The sequence below is a fragment of the Sinohyriopsis cumingii genome, chromosome 2 (genome assembly GCF_028554795.1).
Source record: "Sinohyriopsis cumingii isolate HCF-2022 chromosome 2, ASM2855479v2, whole genome shotgun sequence".
NCBI lineage: Eukaryota > Metazoa > Mollusca > Bivalvia > Unionida > Unionidae > Sinohyriopsis > Sinohyriopsis cumingii.
The window spans coordinates 56,599,976-56,621,556 of NC_142962.1; the positions used below are offsets into that span (position 1 = coordinate 56,599,976).

General features: G+C 33.9%; 1 protein-coding gene across 1 annotated transcript; it reads right to left on the bottom strand.

The window, feature by feature from the left end:
• Window positions 1-3,505: 3,505 nt before the first annotated feature.
• Window positions 3,506-21,469, bottom strand: LOC149804918 (mediator of RNA polymerase II transcription subunit 29-like). The gene is made up of 4 exons (XM_089945892.1): window positions 21,310-21,469; window positions 13,128-13,186; window positions 10,676-10,760; window positions 3,506-7,227 (listed from the first exon to the last, which is right to left on the bottom strand). The coding sequence occupies exons 1-4, from the start codon at window positions 21,445-21,447 to the stop codon at window positions 7,015-7,017; spliced, it is 495 nt and encodes a 164-aa protein (XP_089802018.1). The 5' UTR covers window positions 21,448-21,469; the 3' UTR covers window positions 3,506-7,014.
• Between the last annotated feature and the right edge of the window lie 112 nt (window positions 21,470-21,581).

The following is a 21,581-nucleotide window of genomic DNA, read 5'->3' on the forward strand; positions in this document are numbered from 1 at the left end:
ACCAACCAACCAAAAAGACTTTATGTCCTGAATGTAAATAGTGCCAATCTGACACCCAATATGTCTACCACAAGAGCTAATTTGAAAATTTTGCTATCACTGAAGAATATTTGAGATGGCTTCAATGCTCAGCAGCTAAAAGGAAGAAATTTAATTACTGAAAATTTTTTTTGCCCAGTAGAGCACAAGTTCCTTCAAGGGACTCTTGTTCATATTTCAAAGTTCCAGACTTCTATATTTGATAATTTTAAAGTCCTCTACCTTAAGATTTAAGTCCCATTACTGTACTTGAACAGAACCTCAAATAAATTTAGTGGAACTTCAGTAATCTTTATGTTATATATGACTTAATGGAAAAATCATTATAATTGCATTCACAGTTAAACTTCCCTTTAATATCATCTTTACTAAATTTCCATAGACCATGATATTACTTTTTGTCTAAATACAAATTATTACACTTTTCTTTAAGACGGATACAGTAAAACTAAATCTTATGCAGGCTATAACAAGAGGAAAATTTTCACAGGACGAAAAAGATACTCTGCATAGATGTTTTCGTTGAAAATTTCCTTCTAGGTACCTACTGTAGAAATCCATTCTAATGAGATCTTCATGTTTACATCCAGTAGTACCTGTGTGATGATTGTGATAAAAATGGTTTTAGGTTCAAGCCTTCTATATCATAGCTGTATGTACTCATTTATAATTTGGGTCAAACTGCAAACAACAAAGATTTTGATCTGCCATAGCAATAATGCACCTGCAGGTCAGGGTCTGTGTTGTTTGTTCTACTTATTACTATTAACATACTGCACAGACCAAGATCTGTTAATAATTATCAAAAGAATATATTTCCCTGACGAACTGCATACCCAAGAGAGAGGTCCACCTGTAATAACATCAGACACTTGAGAAAACAGATGATAATTCTGGAGAAGTCAAAGAATTTTGTTTATAAATTAACTGCCATTATAGAAGGAAGATAAAAACTTAACATAGTGATAATGTAACCTCATTTAGTGTCCTGTTTTGTCGGCCTCATTAGGCCAGATAAGTGGGCTCCTACCAGGTAATTTTTCATCATTTTACAACTTTCCTTTTGGATAGATCATTTATAGGATGTAAGCATAATTTGGCAGTCTTACTGTGAAAGTATAGTAATTTTGCCATACAGTATCCTTATAGTCTACGGAACTGAATTATTTGTCCGTGATCATCAAACAACAAATGACCTTAAAAGGACATCATTTACACTTCCCATTTAAACAATTGAAATTCCACTACACAAATTCTTTACATATTTATGTGGAAGAAAATAATTTGATTACCAAAGAATATATTTCTTGTAAAATCCATGTCCAAGTTTATAAATTTATTGTGTAAAGAATTGTAGTTAAAAACTTGACCACATAATAATTCTTGAATATTCTGAAGCAAGTTTGATAAGTTTGGTTAAATAATGTTGGACTTGCAATTATTGTCTGAAACATTTGTTGTTTATATGTTAAGGCACATTAAGATATTTTATATATACATTACTTTTACTTGCAGATTTCTGTTAAGTGTAGATTTGGTATTTTTGTAGCTTTTAATTAAAACAATATAGTAAACCAATGTGTTTTCTGCCGGATAGTCGGCAAACACTTCCTAATTGCTCCTCAATTCTCGGAAGACTTGGGAGTTGCACTCTGAAGTAGTCAGTTAATGAGCAACATCATGGCTGGAAAAAAACACTCCGAATAACAATCCCTGTTGCATCTACCACACATGGAGTGTGTAGTTCCTATGAGCAAACAAACACATGACCTTTTTAAAAATTCTGAGAAATATGGCAGTTTGATCAAATGGTGGACTTGAAACCTGCAATTTTCTGGTCACTTGTCTTAATTGCCAAGCCACTGCAGTTTCTTTGGGAGCAGTTCTAAAAAAAAATTCATTTTATGGCTCCAAGTACACATACAGGAGGACAAAGACAAGCCAGAGAATTCATGCTAACTGCATAGATTAAATCCCATTGCAACTGCTCCGGTGACCAAAGAGGGTAGAGCATCTGCTTTGAAGGTTCAAACCCTGGCCAAGTCATATCAAAGACATAAAAATGGTACTTGCAGCTGCCTTGCTGGGTGCTTGGCATTAAGAGGTCCTCATAAGGACTGGTCCACCTGGTGTCGGGATAATGTGACTGGGTGGGATATGATGCCTCAGTGCTAGACATCACTGTAACTGCCACGCTGCAGACGTCATAGCGATATGACTCAGATTTTTAAAGCTGAATTAAAAATACACTCACAAAATTCCCACTGTAATGTCAGGTTAACGTATATAATCTAAAGTTAGGGGCTATGACTAGGTTCTAAATTATGAATTGGAATGAACTGGCAGAAATCAATGGTGCTTATTTGACAGGGCATCATTGTCGCCATCTTGAAAACCATTATTGCACAAATGCTGGCATTGACTTTATTTTTGCTAAAACACTTATATAAATGATGCAAATCTTTCCACCAACATAGCTGCACTGTAGTGAAGGAGACTGAAAGCTACAACTTAACTTATGGGCCAGGTCAAAGGTCATTGCTTGTATTTTTGTTGTTCACAGTTTATCAACATAATAACTTGTACATATACACATAAATTTTGACTAGACCTTGTACTTAGATACATTCCAGTAAACTGATAGCAATTGGACATTGATTTCAAGGTCAAAAGCCTTGATTTGTGGGATAGCTGTATTGGCCCTTCAGCAGTACGACATAAACAGGTATCAACAGATTTTTATCCAACCCATTTTGAGCATATATAATCGCTTATAAGTAAAGGCAAACTGCAATTAGCAAAGATCCTAATCTTCCATAGCATAATGGACATACAAATCAGGGTTTATGTTTGTTCTACTGATTACTACTAACAAAGTGCACAAACCCAGATCTGCTGGCACATTATGCAACTGTAGATCTGAGACTGTGCAGTTCACAAGTGGACTCAACTTGTAAGCGAGTACAGAAAGTGCCAGTTTAATAACCTAGTACGTTTTTTTTACCCCAAAAATAATTACAGATTTAACCAAACTTAGTGTGTGGATATATACCAACAATGTCGGAGAAAATTTAGTGAATCAGTTATCTGACCATAGTATCAGGCTGAAGGTAAAAGGCTATGACAGCATTTTGTACTGCACTTGAAAGATATCTTGTTTACAGGTTAACTCAGGCATGTAACAAAAGTATCTATGGTATCAAATTTTGTATTAAGAGTTTCTATAAGAATATCAGATATGGTTTCAAACAAAAGACAGCCTGTCAGTATTAATCTATGTATTTAAAAACATTTATAAATCCTCATCAAAACACCAAACCCTTAATTTCACAACAGCATTTAGGACTTGGAATTTTTTTTTTGTGTTTTCCAATCAGTGAAGTATAATTGGAATAACACTTGTTGAATAAACTAAATACTGAGACAAGAGTTTTTTTTTACTTGACAAATCTCTCAAGACCATACATATGATACCTTATAAAGTTCTTTATTAATCAGAGCAACATCACCATATATGTATTGTGTAGTGTTATGAAATTGATAAATCTATACTTTTCTAGCTGAACAAGGAAGTAATATGGGGCTCATCCAATATAGCAGCTGTACAATTATTTCCTTGTTCAATATAGCAGCACATTTGAAAATATGTATAATTATTTCATCATTGAATATAGAAGCACATTTGAAAAGCTGTACAATTATTTCCTATCCAATATAGCAGCACATTTGAAAATCTGGACAATGTTTTCCTCATACAGCTTGAAAAGTATGGATATATCTGTTACTGCTGCATTTTTTGGTGATGCTATATGAACATTAACATTCTGAATTGTATATTGTTCCTTACTCCCCGTGAGAGATAATGGACCTTTCTCATGTGTTATGTGTGCTGGTTCATGCAATCACAAGACCAAGCAAACATGACTATACATGACAAACATAAAATATTAAATGTTGTCAAAATTCATTTGACTGCCCTCTTCAGTGGACAAAGATCCATATTATAATGAATGCCTTCAATGAAATGTAGACTTATGGATATTTCATCAATCTTGTGGAGTTTTTTGAAATCATTCAGGACCCACCTTGTGTATTTACAATGTGGATACATGGATGGAGAGAAAAAAGGACAAAGAGAAGAAATAGCTGGTGCTCTTGATTAGACATGTGCAACTTCATTTGAGTTTCGGCCAGATGAGCAAGTTTTAAAGCCACACGATATGATATAAAACAGATAACACAGGCTGCACATGCCTGCTCTGGATATTTCATTTACATAAATGATTTAGGCAGTTTTGTTTCCTAGGCCATAATGAAAAAGAAAATAGTATTGAATATTGTTTGATAAATATGCATCAGTCTTGTGAAATATATTTAAATCACTTGTATGACTAGTCCAATAAATAAGCACCCGAATGTGTGCTGATAATGAATGACAGTTTTTGTCTATCAGTATTGACACAGGGGTCTACTTTATTAGATTACTGCAGGACCTACCTAATGATCCTTGTATAGATGGATTGAAAAAATGTTGATAAAAATTGACACTCTGTAGAGATTTGCATTTAACATACAAGTGACTTTGGAATAAGTAAATTGCTCTTTGCAGAATAAACTTGTTTTCTTAAGATGTTTTAAAATAGAATAGAATTTTAAATTTCAATATCCATTTTGCTTTCAAGAATAAAATTATTGTACTCAGCTTCACTTTGACCACTGCTTCATGTTAAACCCATTATATGTTGGGCTAAATATAATATGTGTACAAATATAAATGTATGCCATTTATTTCTGTATCATTATTATTACACTCTTTTTGCAAGTGGGCTGTGGGTGTATAATACTGAGGATTGTGCCAATATGCCATCAAACCCAATAACACATACAAACGTACATACACTCGAAATGGAGTACTCCTCGGTTCCTTGCTGTGCTAGCCTGGTAGCTAACAGTACAATTATCATAGGCTGCTACAGTTATCAAAAAACAAATGATTGTACTGAAACCCTAAAAGCACCTGTGGATTAAGAATATATATGCTATTTTCAGGGCAATGTGGAAAGGTCTATTTAATTTGTTCATCACAAGTTGCTGCAGTTTTGTCATTTGTCACCCATTCTTGTGAAAGAGACATTTTTAGTTGCCAGCACTCAGTGTCAAAAGAAGACCAGGAAGAAAAAGGACAAAGCGGAAGAAAGATCTTCCTCCCCTCATACATGGAGTGATCTTTTTGCCAAGTCCCACAATTATTCACTCCAAGGACACCTATCCGTATGTGCACACACACTGCATGCAGGGCATGAGGTGTGAGAGTCTCTAGGGGACTTCTTACGCCTCCCCCCATTCCCCCACTTTGGAATATTTTAGGTGTGAGAGTCTTAAGGGGCCTTCTCATGTCCCCACTTATCCACACCCTGGAACATTTGAGATGTTAGAGTCTCTTGGGGCCTTATGACGGGGATTTTTTGAAGAGCTAATTTGCATGCATCTACCATGTACAATCATCCAAGGAATAGAGGAAGAGGATTCTGTACGAGCCTATGACATAAGAGTCAGATTGGGATCATGTTTCCTCTGCTCTAGAACATTCCATGTTAACTGTAGGTTGGAATTTTTAGCTTGAATGTGGGAACTTGCATCCCAGAAATGGAAAGCAATGCAACAGTGGCATGTTTTGTATTAGTGCTATTAAAATTCATTTATTTTCACAAGTTATCTCTCTCTTGCTATCAAACAAATCTTACACTTTTTGTACTAGTACATATATGATTTTTCACATATTACATAGTGTCATTTTCCCACAGATGCAAATTTAGTGATAATGTCCAAATCTTGGGGTAACTAGTTACAACGATGACTACAGATCGATCTAAGGGAATTGTAATGAAAATCATTTTGTTAATCACACATCTGACTACCAAATAGCTAGAACTTCTTCACTGCTACAGTTAACATATGTAAGATCTAACATTAAAACAGAATGTAAGCTTTTTGTGTATAGAGAAACACAAAAATCTTTCAATGATAGATCATTTACAAATTGGTGAAATATGTTTAATGCTCTTAAAAGTTTCTCAAAATGTTTCCATATCAACAAAATAAGCATGGTGATGAGTATTACCATGTAGAATATGATTAGCTTTTTTATGCTGATGGCTGCAAATACTTTATATTTTAAGGTTGAAAACATGATTTTGATTATCTAACTCCTGCAGCTTCCAACCCACCTAGTAATATATCTGAATAAAATTGAGATGATTTTAAAAAAAAGGACAAAATTTGGAATTAATAATCACAAGATACATGACGTTACATAGCTTTTCTCAAAAGCTGCTGTATATACTTGCTTGTAAGTTGGGTCCAACTGCAAACAACAAAGACTCCCATCTGTCATCGCATAATGTGCTAGCAGGCAGATCAGTTTCTATGCTGTTTGTTTCACTGATCATGATTAACAAACTGTGCAGACACACATCTGCCAGCACGCTGACCAATGGCAGATCTTGGTCTGTGAAGCCTGTATGTTGGTTTCAACCTATAATCAAGCATATATGGTAATTCACTTATCGAAGTCTCATTCTAAAAAAAAACACAGCCTACCATTGCAGATGATATGTTATTATTTTTATCAGAACTGGGCTTGTGCAATAATTGCAATGTTTCTCCCATATTATACAAAGTCTGCTAAAAACTTCTTAAGCTGACCCAGAACACACATGCCTCTAAACGTTTCTTTCATGAGATGAATGTTTTGAAGAACACTTCTTTTGTTTCTCAAATCTTCCAAGCAATTTTAGAACCTTTCATCAGAACAAGATTCAATTTAAGATTGTCTGCTTTGTGTCCATGTTTGAAGCTTCAGTGCACACAAATTTCACGCAAAGCACCCATGACAGACTTTTGGCAGGATGCACGTGGTTAACATAGGGTACACCCAAGTATTTCAAGTCCTGCAAGGTATGTCTTGCAGCTTCACTATCTTTCTAATAATTTCTTAGCAGTTTCAGAAAAGAGCTCATGCAATTCTTTGGCACAGACAATCTGCTGTTTCAATGTGGTAAGGAATTGTGGGTAAGGAACAGTCTGGCCTTCCTGTACTTGACTACCATCAGACTTTGGTATGGCAGCCGACACTGGAGTATACTTCATGCTGTCAAGCATCTGTGTGTTTGTCTCTAGAGCCAATCTCTGAAATTATATATACATATATATATATATATATATATATATATATATATATATATATATATAAAACCTAATACCATGAAGAAAATTCTGAAAGATAAAGTGACTGCTAGATCTGACTCAGAATAAAAAGCAAACATCTAAAGTATGATGTATAAATACAATATACAGAAATCAAATATTGAATTTCTATGTTAAATTAATATTCTGAGCTGGTATGAATTAAATAAATTCTTCCAGTCGAAGATTTATTATGCATAATATAGCAATATGCACCAAAGAGTAAAAAATGTCTACTCAAATAAATTCGAAAGGGGAATCAGTACTTATGCTAATTCAAATCCTGGTATGGAAGGCTTATGGCAGGGGAGGCTAAAAATGAAATGTGTGGAATAACAAGAAACAGGTACAAAAATTTGTGCATGTTTTTCCTAAATGAACCAACTTTTTGACCTAGATGGGGCCTCCAAGCTCCACATTTTCCATTCCTCATATGAACACTGCTGTTTTATGTAAGATAATCAGCTGGTTTGAAATGTTCAAGCAAATGCAAGGTCAAAGTTTGCAAGGACACATAACTTTGGACAAATATGACATATATCTGCTGTAAGTCATAAGTCCCAGCTAGAGTATTTAGACAACATGGGATCAATGTACATAACACAAACCATACAACTCTTTAAGACAAAAATTTAAACGTGAAGGGCAAAACAGAAAATTTAAATAATGTGGTGTGGTTTATTATATCAAATACAATGATTGTGAGAATGACTACATGGAAATGATTGAGTGAACATGGTACCAATTTGGGACATTCCAATGTTCCCAATCAGATCAAGGTCATAACATCTCAGGACAACATATGGAAAAGGAAGGTGAAGGAGGTGATTGAAATATGGCATTGGACAAGAGACTTGAATTACTACCCATCTACACCAGTCTCCTTGCATCACATGACCATTGTCACATGATCAATATTAGATGAAGGCAGTGTGGTATTGCAGAAATTTTAAATTCTTAAGATATTTATGCTCTGAGTATGGGAAATTACTAATAATCATGAATTATCCAGAGCAAAGAATCAAATTTAGCTTTTGGTTAGGACAAACACTTTATAGTAAATACATGAAGGAAAGTGTTTCCACTTGAAAGGCATCATACTTCTTTGAACCAAGGTGACATGTCATTCAGCAGGATGTTCTTGTTGTTGTAGGGTTTAATGCCATTTTTCAGCACAAGATAGGCTATACATGGCAGCCAGTATAAATGGTGGAGGAAGAACCTGGGAAACCCCCCAAAAGAACCACCGAGCCACGAGAAGCTACTGGCAAGCTTTCTCACATAACCACATTAGCTGAATCTGAGACTTGAATCGACGCAGACAGAGGTGAGATGGCAGTGATCCATGATGGTGGGCGCTTTAGACCACTCAGCCACTTGGGGCCCCTCAACAGGTGTGTAAACACTGTACATGCAAACTGGGAGTAAACTTTCAAATGTGTGAGTTCAGGAAAAATTCCTTGAAAAATGGTGAATCATTCTCTAAAGAACAGGAAAAGATAAATAAGATAAACCCAGTATTTACTGAAACATTTTTTTTATAACTATGACTTTGCTTCACTGCAGAGCAAAAAGCAGGGAGTAGAATTTTTTATTATATTAGCCAATCCCTCTACTACTATAATTTAAATGGTTTTGTTCCAATCTAATACTGTTTCCTGTGTAAATGAAAATGATTTAGAACATAAAATGGGTTAAGATGAGGGTTGGGTTAACATAGGTGTGACGATGACCAAAACTGCTGACAATCCAGTCCATGACTTTCTTTCAGCAGATACTTGTGATGGTTGATAAAGCAGACATCAATAATCTATTGCATTCCCTTAAAATCATAGGTAAATGTATTGTCATCAATAATCTATTGTATTTCCTAAAAATCATAGGTAAATGTATTGACATCAATAATCTACTGTATTTCCTTAAAATCAGAGGTAAATGGCCTGACATCAATAATCAATTGTATTCCCTTAAAATCATAGGTAAATGTACTGACATCAATAATCTATTGTATTCTCTTAAAATCATAGGTAAATGTACTGACATCAATAATCTATTGTATTCCCATAAAATCATAGGTAAATGTATTGACATCAATAATCTATTGTATTCCCATAAAATCATAAGTAAATGTATTGACTTATAAATTTGGGTAAGAAGCTCTTTTAGACCACCACACTGTTTGCTTGACTTGTGAATGCTAATTTCAAAGCTAACTGCATTTGTTTAACTCTGGACTTAGTCCTGGCCAGGGATTCAAACTTGAACAGTAAAAGCTTTACGTTTCTCTATCCCGTTATCCGTTGTAAACTTCCCCTCATTAGGACTTCGACCTCTATTAGTTTGAGCTAATACAGCAAGAAAATTTTCATTTTTATAGGAAATGCAGAATAGTATTCATTGATCAGATGATTGCCAGATGATTGATTACATGACAAAGTCATGTGCATATATTGGAAGCTTTCTCTCTCTCTCCAATTTTTGTTTTATAAATTGTTGTCCCATAATTAGAACAACCTTTAGAGTGAGATTAACTTTGATGGATAGTAATTACTGAAATTATCTGATTTATAATTCTGGATGAGAACCATTTATTTCCTTTAAGCAAAACATGTGTACTACATAGAATGCACTGAAGATAAAGAGAGAAGACTTGTTATTGTTCATAGTTCAGTAATAATAAGATTAACTTTCTTTCAAAACTAAGCTAAGCTTAGAGGGCCATGACTGACTACTGATACATTTGAAATAAATATTAACAAACATAATCTCTGAACACCTTTATACCTATCAAGAAATATGCAGTGATAAAGCAAATTTTCTTTAAGAAACATCACATCTTGTCAAATTATTACACCCAACTCTTGCTTATTGTGGCACAAAACTAGTCACTTCTTTAAGAAACTAGTGAAATTATTGTAAAATCTCATGAGCCATGCTATGATCATATTACATATGAATTCATACACAATCTCTTCCCCAAAATGATAATTAACATTTTTCACACTAGTTTTCATCCTTAAAAAATCTGTTTTCACCAACAAAAAAAGATAACAAATGTTTAGGAGCCATGATGTAATCATACTATGTTTGAATTCATATTTGATCTCTTCTTCAAAATGATAATAAACTTTTTATATATTATTTCTCATACTCTGAAAATAATATTTATTTTTTCATGTTTGAAAAAATAAATGACCTTCTGAGAGCCACGCCACAAGATTTATCTAAATTCATATTATAACGAAGCATGCTATAGCGGGGTTACACTGTATTATCATATTATTAATAATAATCTTCAGTGCATGACATTTGTTCAAGAACTAAGTTTGAAAGGTGACTGAATTCAGAGGTGACCTGTTTGGAAAGGTCATTAGAGACTGCTGAGGTATACCAAGTTAACTTCAATCTGGTCACAAATGGAGTAGAATTCTTCTAAGCTCCTTTCAAACTTCTGCTGCAATCCATCTGCTGGTTTACTGAAATAAGAAAGAATAAATACATACATACATATATATATATATATATATATATATATATATATATATATATATATATATATATATATATATATATATATGCTGATTTTTTCTCCGTTAACTTTACATTATCAGAATCATGCAATATTACCCAATACTGAACTCGTGTGCAAATAAACATATTGCATTCATGTGCATAAAGGAACTACATTCTATTGTAAACAAACAATGGATGCAGATGCCAGCACTTTTGATTTGTAAACAAATCATGTATACTATCGCGTAGTAGGCGTTTTATGTTGTGGCTGTTTAAATGTGTTTCTGAATGAAGTAAAGCAGATGTTTCATGGACTGCCACATACCAGCTGTTTTGGAACATTCCGCATTAACTTTTTTAATACAATGTTTCGGATTTAGACTAGCTATACAAGAGATGCAAGAAAGGGTCCTTACTAATAACATACAAGTGACATGGCATATACTGTCTTCTTTAGCTGGTGAGAATGGCAAAAAATACACTTACAGTTTTACATCCTAAATTTCTTCAAAATGTACTTTTTTAGTTCTGCAAATCCAAATTATGAACCATGTCACAGGTTCTCAATCTTGATTACACATTTTGAAATTGTACTGTAATTTCAAATATAAGTGCAATTACATCCTCCTTACTGCACTCAAAATGAAATAAGCATTAAATTCCATAGCATCTTTTTGATAATTGTAATTGAAAGACTTCATATTGTTCCCATATTAAGATTTCAAACATTCAATGACAGAAACAGAAACACATTTGCAGAAGTCAACAGGTTTCTCTCTCACTTCTTCAATCCAATGCATTTCATGTGGAATTGTCATACATAAATCCAGTCCATAATCACGAAATTTCATAGAATCGAAAAAATACCAAAATCTATTTATTGCAGATCAATTGGAAAAGTTGTTGCAATGCACGTTCATTCACATTATGACTCCACATTTCAATTTTAACTAGATAAGCCATTATCTTTCGAAAGTTATGTTGAGCATGTGACTAAGTTCAAATTATCTGGGCGGAGTTATGTGCACAGTAATAATGTTGTTGTGTAATGATGAATCTGCGCTGGTGTATTTAGTTTCGAATATGGCATACATTCAGTTACTTTGTTGTAGTGTATTTTGTTAATAAAATTAAGCATTAGGTAGAATTAAAAAAATGAGCATATAATAAAGAGGTTACTGCATTTGTATGAGAAAATATGAACTCATTTTGTCATATGGATATACTGCACTCCCAAGGTCGTGCAGTATTTCCATTCGAAAAACTCGTTCATACTTTCCCATACAAATACAGTAACCTATAAATATTATGCCAACTTATATATGCCCATTTTCAAACATATAACTGTTATGCCCTTATTCTATCTACCCCTCCAAGTGATGGATCAATTTTTTGAAACCACCTTCCACATGTACATTCATAACATCGTAAAGTATTAATAATCTTTCCATAAGTCTGTCGAGACAACTGTGCTAAGTCTGATATACAAAAAAGGGCACACAAAACATGAATTTGGTATTCTAAGTTTGAATATCTTTCTTCTAGAATGATGTATGTATTGCATATCAAGCATTTCTTGGGAATAAAAGTGTTGGGGGGGCTGGACAACAGTACATTAAAACCTCAATCACTATAACATCAATCATCATTATAAATTATTCCATCACCACTCAAAAGTCCTGCTTTGACCCAAACAATTTATTTTTTAGCTTGCAATCTTGAAAAATTGAAACAAAAATAATTTGGGCCCACAATACTTGTTAATTTTGATATTCTACAGTACTTTTGTTTACTATAAATCAGTTCAAAGATTTTATTAAAGTTGAGGAATTCCATCACTCTGTAAATAAAAGGATTCCTCTTTGTAAAACATCAACTTTAAATGTTTTTTCTTCAATTTTCTTTGATTTTAATTCAACCTTTGACAAATATTCTAATAACTTAATAAATTATGATAAATTATTTATAGTTTCATGAAGAAATCTCAACTTGTTCAAAATTAGTCCACGATGTGTTCTGTGTACCACACGAACAATGGCACTGAATAATCATCTCAATGGCTTTAATGCTGACAAACAACAGCAAATATATATTCAGGTTTGTACTCAACCACTCAAAACTCAGTTCAGGATTTATAAGTTGCTACCAGGTAGTGTTCCTTATCCCATTCAAATAATACAGTACATGTATTTGCATACTTTTATTTTAAACAAATGTGGAGAAATTTTAAAACTTAAAGACTGTCACATCCCCCAACCAGGCCTCCTAATATTTAGAATTCTGCTTGACTGAATTGATTATAACTTTAATGTGTATTCCCTAACTCCTACCTGCTATCCACAGACTGAGCATTCTGGTATAGACACTGCCCAGCAATCTTCATCAGATTCTGAAACAAACAATGCAGTTAATTAGGATTACATAAGAAGCTGTATTAGTGGACACCTCCATATCAAATGCACATGTTTATTAAGGCAACATGTTTAAAACCTTTTTATTATTTCACAGTCTTATTCAACATCTAGGACACCTGACCACAATGGCCAAGTTCGATGTTGCCTTGGGTCTCCTTTATAGAACAGTTTCATGTATTTAACTGTTCAATTATTAATATTACCAGACCACTCCGGTGGCCTAGTGGTTAGAGCGTCCGCCTCGGATGCGGGAGGTCATGGATTCGATCCCCGGCCAAGTCATACCAAAGACTTTAAAAAATAGTACTAACGGCAGCCTTGTTTGGCACTCTGCATTAAGAGGTTAGTGTTAGGACTGGTCGGCCTGGTGTCAGGATAATGTGACTGGGTGGGACATCATGCTACATGTCTGCGGCATGATGCCCCAATGCTAGACACCACTTTAAACTGCCACACTGCCAACATTGTAGCGATATGACTGGAAAATTGTTAAAGTACCTTTTAAAAATCTAAGTCATACACACACACACATTAATATTACCTGATCTCATAGTACACTGACTACAAAGAAACAGAACTCTAGATAAGATTTTAATAAATTGGGTATTACTCCCCGTTTTAGAACCAAAGAAATTAGAACAGAAAATCATTGATTGAGGAATTGATTGCAAGTACCATGTTTTTTCTTCTCTTTATCTCTTATCAGATAACTAAATTTTCACAATTCATAAAATATTCTGAGAAAAGATTTAAGCAACTAGCTTTGATGAGCATTTTGAGTGCAATGATTCGTAACTGTCTGATTCTTAATCATCTGAATTGGAAAACTGACAAACTACAGCATTCTCCATAGGATTTTGAAAGTCAGAGTCCAGGATTCCTTTGGGAAAAAATGTCGAGTCACAGCCCTAAAAATAAGTCACAATTACAATGCCTTTCTTCTCTTGCATTAATTCAGGGCATTATGTGCACATTGCTGTGACACCAATATTTAATGCCATCAGACTAGTAATGCTTAATCACTGTGATAATATAAATGTTATTATAAATGATGAAATTCTATGGAAATTTTGTAATAAATGTTATGGTAATCTTAAAACAACATGTAATAATTTTCAATTGCTTTACCTATTTTCATTTTTGTGTACATCTAGAAAGAATGAACAAACATAAAAGTTTCTTTTCCATATTATTTATTTTAATTTGCTTAAGTCCATTTTTAATAAAGAAACCAGCAAAGACACTGGAAGAAGAAACAAATGACAATATTCCATTAACTTTTTTTTGTTGCATCAGATCACACAACAATGACTCTTTCTTAAATAAATTTTAACAAACTTCTCCACATCAGGATCATTATTCTTAAATTCAGATTCATCCTCCGTCACCATCCTCAATTTTCTTACAGTTTATTGTGTAAATATCCACAGACCGAATGTCTTGATACAATTATGTGACAAAAAACATGAAGAATTAATGCAGGCATGTGCAACTTCCTCCACAGTGCAGTCCAGATACTCAGTTTTTACAGCCTATGAGATAAACATGTCGATAAAACCAAGTCAGAGGTAGTGGATTTAGCCCAAGGGCCATTCACTACAAATGCCCGAATTTAAATGTGCTAAATTAGGCTTACTGAAGTGAGTTGTCAAAACAAATGTGTAATTAGTCTTTTGATCAGAAAGATTATAAAAAAGCAGCAATCAATTAAAAGTTGTCTTAATTTCCTTATTTACTAAGATCAGGTCAATGCAACTTCACCTAATATCTTCCAATCTGTTGGACTTGGATAACTTGAAAACTATATAACTGATACTCCGTGTGTAGAAACAGATTAAATGAATGAGTTCACCACAAAAAATTTTGTATACCAATGATTCATCTTTTTGGAATTTTCACACATCCATATTTTAAAATACTGATATGTGTATTTTCACATGACTTGTGTTGTGAAATTATATCAAAGTAGATGATTTCTCTAACTATTTCCCGTAATTGGAATTGGAGATACATTCCTTTACATATCTTGACTGGCCTTTCAAAATCAAAAGGCCAGAGTAGCTGAGTATAGAAAAGTGGTATTAGAAACAAAAACTATTCTTAATAAGAAACAGTGGACAGCATGCCATAGGCTTTGAGGGATGACATCAACCTAAGCCAAAACAAAATACTCATAAGGTAAGAGTACACAGATCTAACAGAACTGTCAATTAACAAAACCCATCTGACTGAACCTTATGTCAATGAAATTCACCTATGGAGAAATTCTAAACCATCTTTCTACAATACTACCTGGTCTCAGATTTGCCAGATCTGTGTTATGGAAGCAGGACTCTGATTCATTTTTACTGGACAATTATTATTACTGGGTATTATTAATGAAAACTTGATTATCACATCTGGGTACATATTATTAATGAGAACTTGATTATCACATCTGGGTACATATTATTAATGAGAATTTCATTATCACATCTGGGTACATATTATTAATGAGAACTTGATTATCACATCTGGGTATTATTAATGATAACTTTATTATCACATCTGGGTACATATTATTAATGAGAACTTGATTATCACATCTGGGAACATATTACTAATGAGAACTTCATTTAAAAAAGCTCAGAGGCTCAGCCATCATCCTTATGAGATTACAAAGTTAAAAGATCATAAAATTGATCACAAATCAATTTATGTTATAAACCAGACTGTGGCAAATGTTGCTAATTTATTATATCTTATTTTCTGTAGCTTTGCTGCTTCTAATCATGAGCAATCAGAACAAAATGGGAGTATCACCTATTACCAAACTTAAGCCAAATTGGACTGAATCAAAGGTATGGAAACCTGATTAAATGTGGCAAAATGACACAAAATACCATAAGCTAACTTGGATTTACAACTGTGTTACTGAAAATTAAGAATCCCTTGATGGCACTAATGCTCTACTATCAGAAAAGAATTCCCATGAATTAAAGATATGACCATTTCCTCTTCTTCACCATTTTCATTCAGAATGATCTAAATATCACAAGAAGTCTTTTGATGAAAACACCATCTTTGATATGACCATCTATTTTGGAGAAGAGTGGTAAGATTTTCAAGATGGCCAGCATGGTGGTCATAATGGATGTCAGACCTCCATCATTTTTATTCAGAACCCAACTAGATACCATAAGAAGTCTTTCGGTGAAAACACCATTTTGATATGACTTTCCATTCAGGAGGTGTAGTGACAAGATTTTCAAGATGGCTCTCATGGCAGCCATATTTGAGGTTAGATCTGCATCATTTTTATTCTGGCCAGCTAGATGTCATAATTATATGTAATCTTTTGGAGAAAACCTCACACTGATATGATTTTCATTTCAGGAGTAGCAATAATACGATTTTCAAGATGGCTGCCATAATAGGCATATGCCTTTCCATCTAGGAGAATTAGCATAAGATTTTCAAGCTGGCTACTGCTGCAGCCATATCAGAATCAGACTGGCACACATTTTATTTAAAAACAACTAGACACCATAAGAAGTCTACTAGTGAAAACTCCATGCTGATGTGACTTTCCATTTGCAAGGAATAGCAATAACAAGATTTTCAAGATGGCAGCTGTAGTGGCCATAACTGATGTCACATTGACACCATTTTCATCCAGGGCCAACTAGATATCATAATAGTCTTGTAGTGAAAACGCAATGTTGATACATCCATTCGTTCAAGTGGATTTGCAATAAAAAGTTTTTCAAGAGGACTGATGTTGTGGCATTATTGGATCTCCAGGCAACACCATTTCATTTAGGACCAACCAGACATCATTATGTCTTCTGGTGAAAATCCTATGCCAATATGACCTTCTGTTCAAAAGGAGTAGTAATAGCAGATTTTTTTAAGATCGCTACCAAGGATTTCTTAAAACAGCACCATTTTCATTGAAGACTAACTAAGCATCATAAAATTTCTCCTAGTGAAAACATTATGTTGATATGACCAACCAATCAGAAAGAACAACAATTACAAGTTAGAAAAAACAGCAATTGCTGTAACCTTCAACATATTAAAGGATTCATTTGTATAACTTCACGCTAAATCATTACAGTAAACTATCAACAATGTGCACATTCTGTCACAGAAATGATTACCATAAAAGGTAAAGGTAACCAAAGATAACAACCACCATTCCACAGAGAACAAATTACTTAACTGACTGACAAGAGCCAGGGTGATTTTATACTGTCTAGTCCTTACAGCATTGCTGTAGGAGAGTCCATTAAGCTAATTTGAATAGGTAAAATACACAAGTGGAACAAACCAATTTGAAGTTAGGTAAATCAGAAATGGGTGTCAAAGAAACATATTACTTTATTGCCTTGAATGAGAATTTTTAAGCTAACTTAATTTAAGATCATATGCAAGTTCAAGATAGCAGCAATGTTTTCTGAAACAAAATGTTACTCTGTGCATAAAATGCAAAACATGTTTATTTTGGTAGTTGGAACAGTAGACCAAGAAGTTGTTCACCACATATTGTAATACTACAATATACTGGGATAGATACAGAAAGATCATTTTCAAAGCTGATATAAATTCAACAAGAACTTCAAGGAAGTTGGAACAACATTACCACCCAGTCTCTAATGAGTGCAAAGATGACAACTAACAACATCTGCACCACATTCTACACTTCCAATTAATTATTGTGGGCATCAAGATCAGCATCTACAAGTCAATATGGTATTCAAGAGTCCAATGGATTTTACGGACAGAAACTCTGCACATTTGTTTAAAATTAACTGTGTGATTTGTGATAATGTGTGCACATATTTGCAGGTGGGCGTTATTGACATACAACAATGCAAAGTCTACCAGGTATAGTTTGTTTGAATGTCTTATAAAGGTTTCACAGAAAATACATCTTTATTCAGATTTAATTTTAAAGTCATTTTCTTTATGGCTATACTGTCAATAACTTATTCTCATGTAGGATCATCTATTTGGGTCACACAGTACTGACAACCTTTGAAACCACAAAACACTTTTGGAATGTCCTCCATCTTACATTATAAAACACATCACATGTTATTTATGTTTTGGTACTACGTCTTACTGCCTAAATAATGGTCTTGTGTAGCATGTTCCCATGTCGACTGCCTAAATAATGAGAGGTGAAAGTTTCAGGAATATCTCACATTTGGAAGCCTATACAGTAAAACCTGTTATGAAAGAACAGTCCTTCTGCCAAGAAAAAATGGTCTCTCAAGACAGGTGATCTCTTATAACAGATTTGTACACAAAATAAAAAAAAAAACAGTTTCCAAGGTCCAGTTTAAAAAAAAAAAACACAGTCATTGTACATATATTCTATTCTATATTAATAGTTCTTGCTAAAATATTGTATGCATTCATCTGAACACAAAATTATATAGCAATAAAGATATAACTCCTTTTCCTTTATAACACCCTAAATTTGTTTTATCAATGCTTAAACCACTATTATGTGATTGGTCTGCTCTTTTTCACTTCTTTCTGTTACAATAATTATTAATTCCAGCTTTAAAATCAGACGGTGTTACAAATGATTACATAAAGGTCAGTGGTCTCCATCTGTTCTCACGATACAGTCATTCATAGAGCTGGATACTGGGTCCTACTTGTACATATTGGCGGTAGCTATGATAAGGCTGGGAAAGAAACTGTGCTGGTATAATCTACATGTGCTTTAGTCTGGTTTATAAAAGAAAATATAAAACACTATAAGTATACCTGCAAAATTTCAGATATCGGTAGCCAGCCTATTTCTTTTTTAGAATAATATAAGCAGTCATTGTTACTGGGATTAAACAAAGGTGGATAGAGTTTATCCCTGGTTTTGCAATGCGGTCATTCACAGAAGTGTCTAAATGCATATTTTGCTCATACATCGTGGTTGCTGGTTGCATTCAGGTGACAGGTGGTCACTTACAGCAGAGGTTGCTCATAACAGGTTTTACTATATCGACACTCTTCCAAAAATTTAAATCTGATTATACTTACTTTGCTATCTTAAATCTGACAATAGCAAATGGATGCATAGTCATGTTCCATTCATCTGGTTAGAATGCAATGGAAGTTGGGAATGTCAATATTAGATCAGGCTAAAGAATGTTTCTTTAATGAAATAAATAAAAATATAAAAATACTGAAGAAAGTGTCAGCTTCGATTCAAGACATTTATAATCTGATTTCAGCATTCCCCTCTTCCTTCACATTCTAACCATCGGAAATGTAGGTCAACACAACTTGTAAATATGACCATTTGCTTGTGTGAAAATTTTAATTTATCAGAAAAAAGACATCAGAGAAATTTAAGTCTGCATAAATCAACAAGACTTTAATTTCGGGAAAAGCTTCAGTATATGCTGCCAAGTGTGAGATATTTTTGAAAATTTGGTCTCTCGTTCCGATGTCAGTCAACATCGGAACACTCTACATAGGCCATTATTTAGGCAGTAAGACAAACATAAAAGCAAATATATCATGTGATGCATTTTAAGTTGTAGGACTATCCCCTGCATTAGTCCTACATGTAAGACCTCGACGCTGATATTTATGTTTTGGGCGTCAAGGTCTTACAGCCTAACTAACCACGCTGTGTAGCATGTTTTCATGTCGACTAACAGCATTACAAAAGTCAAATTTGCAGGAATATTTACACAACTGACAACTAAAATAACAATAACAACGCTTTTCTACAAAGTAAAGTCATAATGTTTTAGTCAAACTTTACTTACTCTGATGTCTTTTCTCTAATAAATTCAAATTCTCATAAAAGAAATGGACCTGTTTTCAAGTTTCAATGGCCTACATTACAGTTGGCTGGAAAGCGATGAAAACCGGGAATGCCGAAATCAGGTTAAGTTGAAATAAATAAAATATATTATGCCTATTGAAACTGTAAGCAATGGATATTTTTGTTAATAAACATATCTCCAACATGTACCTACTTCAGCATACCTCGACTACCATCATATTGCAACAAATTCAAATGTATGTCAATGGAACGTGAAAATGCATCCATTTGCTAGTATCATATTTTCATTCCGTCAGGATAAAGACAGCACAGTAAGTATATTAATTACACATAAATTAGTGGAAGAGTGTCAATAGTGGCTGCAAAGTGTGAGAGATGTTCCTGAAACTTTGATTACTCATTCCCATGTCAACGACATCGGAACACGCTATACAAGGCCATTATTTGGGTAGTAAAACATAGCACTAAAACAAAAACAACATGTGCTATGTCTTACATTGTAGGACTATAGTATGATAATACAAACCCATTTGTTTGTACCCCCCTACCGATCTAAATAATGGAAATCTTTAATGTGATAAAAAGTGCAAGGAACTTAGTCAATTCATTCATTGATTTATAGTTTCTAACCTGACTCTGAGTAGAGTGGCCCAAACACCATCATCGTATGCGCGTTTCATGCTTAAGTTTTCAGTGTAATAGACGGACATGCTCGGATCCATTTCCAGTTTCTGGACAAGTCCATTTTCAGCAAAGGGGTGTATCACGACTACAGATGTACATACATAAGTCATCTGCTTCTGATATTTACAATGTGGAATTAAGCAAAGGAAAATAATGACAACTACAAATTTGCTTTTTATGCGGATTTAACAAGAGGTTTAATTTCTATGTTCATATATGCAGAGGGATATAATTCCAAATTCTCAACATTATGTAATTTACGCAATTATTCAGCAGTTACCGAACAGGATGAACTACGTCATTACGTCGTCTGATGGAAATAAACTAGCCTATAGTATACGCAATATGGCGCCGTGTTAGTATGGAAAGTCTGTTATGCATGAAATGATGCAGATGATGCTAGCATTAGTGCCATTCTGGTCACAGGTAGAAATTATAAATCAATGATTCAATTGACTTAGTTCTGTGCACTTTTTATCACAAAAAACATTCTCATTTGTGAAATGGTGGGGGGGGGGGGTACAAACAAACAAAAATGTAGAGTCAGACTACAGGACTAGACTATCCCCCACGCCTGCTCGGTTGGCAGGTATAATTGATGAATTTTGTTTAGCCAATTTATACCACTAATGACTCTTTCAATCGAGGCAAAAGGAACTGTTTAAACTTGGTGACTGGATCAACATCTTGTGCTTGCGACTGTGCTGCTTGAGATGGGTTTGCAACTGGCTGAGTTTGTTGTGTTGCACTGGGCGCAGCCATTTTGGAACTTTTGTGATAGAAACTACTTTGTTTATGAGCACGTACAATTTAATTACACATTGTAACTTAATTTTTTCCTCAAAATAAAGATTCAGTAAAATCTGAGATAATAATATGAATTTATGGTAAAAATT